General features: G+C 40.8%; 1 protein-coding gene across 1 annotated transcript; it reads right to left on the reverse strand.

The window, feature by feature from the left end:
* Nucleotides 1-347: 347 nt before the first annotated feature.
* On the reverse strand, nucleotides 348-3,742 carry LOC307270319 (microfibril-associated glycoprotein 4-like; the record flags this gene model as incomplete). The annotated part of the gene is made up of 6 exons (XM_080054208.1): nucleotides 348-601; nucleotides 1,042-1,209; nucleotides 2,193-2,289; nucleotides 2,826-2,864; nucleotides 3,222-3,374; nucleotides 3,737-3,742. 6 exons carry the CDS (start codon nucleotides 3,740-3,742, stop codon nucleotides 348-350), a joined length of 717 nt encoding a protein of 238 aa, XP_079910334.1.
* Nucleotides 3,743-4,555: the final 813 nt, after the last annotated feature.

A 4,555-nucleotide genomic window follows, 5' to 3' on the forward strand; every position in this document is an offset into this window, starting at 1 on the left:
TCTGCCGACGGCCCTGTAGAAAGTTGATTGTTACCAAAAGAAAAACTTTTAACCAAAAAGGAAATGCACAATAAATAAATGAACAAAACAGGTGAGATTAGGATCATAATAATAGTTTATTTGTATAATACTTTTCTTACAAGAAATGCATCTCAAAGTGTTTTACAATGACACAATTAACAAGTGCTTCACATTAAAGAAGACTAAGTTAATGTAGACTTTGTTCCTACTTCTATGATCCGTGTTGACAGTTGTCAGCTCTTTATCAGACTCTAAGTGTCTGCTTCAAACTAAAGATTGTGTGATTATGGGCTGTCTGTCTGTTTGTCTATCCATCTATCAGAGTTCTAATTCTGCACAGGACGGATCTTCATGCTGATGCTCTTCATGGAGTAGAGACTACTTCTCCATGTGTGCCAATTCACTCCAACACGAGTGGTGAGACCCCCCCACTGATAGACACCGTTTGGGTTTGCATAGTGACAACTATTGTACCAGAACGCCCCTTTGCTGAATGATACGGCACAGTTCCCTGAATAGGTGTCCTGGTCTTTGTCGAAGGTGGAGAACTTCATTCCGTTGTGCCAACTCAGGGCGTCTCCTACAGAAACACAACATGAAGCAGCGTATTTAATCTTGACATTAATAGTAACACTGTGACTTCTGTGATGACTACAATGCTGCCACTCTACAGGCTCTTCTTCTATGACTAGGATCCTTTTCAGACACCAGCGTGGCACCTTCACCTAGTGACGTAGTCTAAAGGCTCTGTCTGTGACTGCAGAGTAGAGATCAATAGATATCTGATATTAGCTTGTTCATATTACGACTAGTTAAATATATTGATCCTGCAGATTTAACTTATTCATCACCAAACTTGGTTCTCATCTTGAGAGCGAGTGTGGCATTAGCTTCACCAAAGCATTTTCTGCTCGACCAGGAGGGGGGCGGGAAACCCTGGGCTAGCCGTAAGCGACAAGCTAAAGGCAGATTCAAAATTTCCACAAGAATTTTCTAGTTCTAGGTCACACAGATGCTCACCTGCCCCTCCATCGGTGAATCCAGACACACGCAGAGTGTATCCATCAGACTCCGCTTCAACGCTGAACGAGGAGTAACGAGCGAACGCTTTGTTCCCCTCAAAGTCCTCCATGTCGACCAGAAGCTCATAGTTAAGTGGACGAGTCAACTGGTGGATGTTCTCCAGACCTGAACACACACACACAAATGTTCCACATTTTGACATTTTGTTTAGAACTGTACATTCTTAATTTAAATATTCTTTGAAAAATATCCCTAAGGCTAAACAGGAGTTATTGTTCTCTTGTAGAGCGGTGACCATAGATAGTATATAAAATGGATGAAGCATCCGGGCTGACCTCAGTTAATTCAACTGCATTCAATCGTCCTGGACTGTGCACGTCACCATCTTGTCAGTTTTTTACTCCGCCTCATTTCCTCTTACCGAAAAAGGGCATTGATGTGACGTCTGGGGGAGGGAGATATGCTCATCTAGCTGACGTATACCTCCGAGGCGAAGTGAGGGTCGGCGGGCGGCTAGTTGTCACTCAACAGGCCTCGCCCCTAATTATTCGTAAATTTTAACCTCCAATAGTTTAAAAACTAGCGTAATCCAAAAGAATTCACCCCCTCTGTCATGGAGATTTGACCTAAACATACAGACTGTAATGTTTTTTGGACTAGGCTTTAAATAGGTTTAATAATGCTGTGAAAACGGCCTGTTTAACATGGGAGTCAATGAGAAATTGCTCTGTTTTGGTACCACGTCTTAGTGGCCACTCTATGAACTAACATTTTTGTCACTTCCGCATTGGATGCTGGTAGAACTCGCTGTGGTTGGGGCTTGGCGGTGACGCGGTTTTTCTATGAGTGGATCATTGTTTTGTTTCTCTTTTGCACATACACACAGGTGACTCAATAACCGCTCCTACCAGTATCTTGGCATGCTTGCTACTATATCTTGGTTTCACCACCATATCTTGTTGTGCCTGTGAGCTAGTCAACAATGCTTGATTTAAAATACTAAATCTGTTTTGCAAATCGCTTATAAAAACTTACTTCATATAATTAATTTGTTGGAGCTCAAAGCAGAAACAGAGTTTAATGTTCGGACTGTATGAACAGTGAGATTCATTGAGTCAATTAACTGTTGGTTTGGTTAAATTTCTCACCGAGCCAGTACTCCCCAGTAGCGTTCCCAAAGCCCCTCTTGTATTGATCCCAGGACCTGTAGAAGTTCACTGAGCCGTCAATCCTCCTCTGGATCACCTGGGGGGAAAGAGTGAGGGGTTAACCAGCTGAACACAAGATATCGGTCAGCTCGGGTTTTCATGCTGTACAGTTTCAGTTCAATTTGATAGAATGAAACAAAAAACTTGAAAATAAATGAATCTTAAAGGCATACTTGACAGCAGTTTAGCCGTAAAGAGTAACAAAAGTCCGAGCCCAGATGAGAACAACCTGTGTCTACTGCAGAGTCAATTGACCCGGGTCTAAATGCTGGGTATAGGGGGGTCTTTAAACGGGGGGGGGGGTAGTAAAGTAGCTTCGCACCGTGACTTGAGCCCCGTGCTGTTATCGGTTGAGGGTAAAACACGCCTCCACCTGCTCAATTGGTTGACGCACGGAAACATCGGAGCAAAATAAACCAAAGCAAAACAAAAAACAGTAAGATGGGGGGGACTCTGCAGATAATCACACCACCTCACATACGTGATCATTGAGAGGGATTATTAGTAGTTACTTTGATGGCTTATAAATGCTGGCGAGTATCCCTTTAATTTGCATTGATGAGACAAACTCACCGTCCACCTCCCTCCAGCTGACTCCATGTCACAGTACACCTGCAAACAAACGCATTCATCACAAAAAAGTCAATTCAAGTTGGACGCTCGTTGTGTAGTGGTTAGAGCCGTCCCCCATATCCCCCCCCCCCCCCCCCCCTTCATAGAGTCTCTGTCCTCTTCACAGCAGACCCGGGTTAGAATCCAGCCCGGGTCGTTCACTGCATGTCATTCCCCTGACTACCCTATTTAATCTCTGTCTCTCTGCACTATCTATAAAGCCTTTAAAAATCTTAAAAAAAACAATCAGCACATTCAAACATGCTTTAAGCATTTCTTTAAATTATTTTGTTGCTACAATTACAACATCTTTAGAAACTAAAGGTGAGCGGTTGTCCACTAGAGGATGAAGTTTACCTTTACAATAGTTGCATGAATGGGATAGATGGTGTACACTCCACTGGGGCTGCTATTGTCTGTGCGGTGGACGTCACTGCAGTCGGACGGCGGCAGGAAGAGCTCAGTGCAGCTGATCAACACTGAAGCCATGAGGAGGAGGACTAACACCAGCTGGAACAGAGCAGAAGTTGAGATGGAGAAAGATTGGAAGCTTCTCTACTGTGTTTACATTTAGGCCTGGTGGTTTTGTTGGTTTTTAGGGACTGGTGCGAACAGAATATATGTTGAATTGTCCCCCTACTTTACCGTTAATTTAATCTAATTTAATAATGTGACGTCAACCACCTTTGGAACGCCCTCTCACCGGACAACCGTAATTCTGCGTCTAATTGTTGTTTATCACCCACTTCATCCCAATAATGTAAATTTGTATTTTTAAATTAAATTAATTATGATTTATTAACATAAAATAACATAAATAGACCCGTTAGCATACAGAGCTAACACAGAAACTTGTGAAGCTACAATTTTACCTTCATCGTCAAAGATCTGCTGAAGTGACTGGTTTAAAATCCTGATGTCGGTCCGTCTGGATCGCTTTTGAGCTGCTTTTATATCCTAAAAATGAATTCAAAATGTAGTTTTTAATTCATGAAATATCTGAAACTGGACAGTTCTGTATCTTCACTATATAATCCCAAAATACAACATCAGACAAACCAAAGAAAACACGAAACAGCATCGGAACTGATAATCAGTTATGTCAAAAAAATGTCAAGTTAAAAACAAATACAGAGTGTAATAAGATAAACAAACATAAACAATATTTAAATGAGATAAATTCTATATAGTGCAAAGGAATGTTTTGTACAATATAAAACAGTAAATATAAAATAGATTAGAAATTAAGTTAAATTGAAATGTGCAATGTGACGAACAATATTTATAATATGTGCAATATGCTGTCAATGAATATATAATTCAGTGTTTCCCACACATAGGCTCTACCTGCCCAGGTAGATTAAACCCGTGGCCAATTCCATTCTTTTCAGAAAAAAAAAGTAAGTTAAAATCAAATGTAGTCAGTGATAATACTATCGTGGTGCAGCCGTGTATTCACTATATAATCCCAACAAACGACATCACAAAAAACAAAGAATAAACTGTGACGTGTGTGAGACTGGTTGAAAACTAAAACAAACGACTGCAGGCTGTTAACCAGCTAAAATGAAACACGATTGACTTGGCTAATCATGTTGATCGGCGTAGTTTTTGTGAAATAATTTTGATTCTGTGTGCAAAGTAAAATAATGTGATCATCCAACATAAAAGTAGGATGTTTGGAAAAGCTG

Source organism: Ammodytes marinus, assembly GCF_949987685.1.
Source record: "Ammodytes marinus genome assembly, contig: scaffold_210, whole genome shotgun sequence".
Taxonomy (NCBI): Eukaryota; Metazoa; Chordata; class Actinopteri; order Uranoscopiformes; family Ammodytidae; genus Ammodytes; species Ammodytes marinus.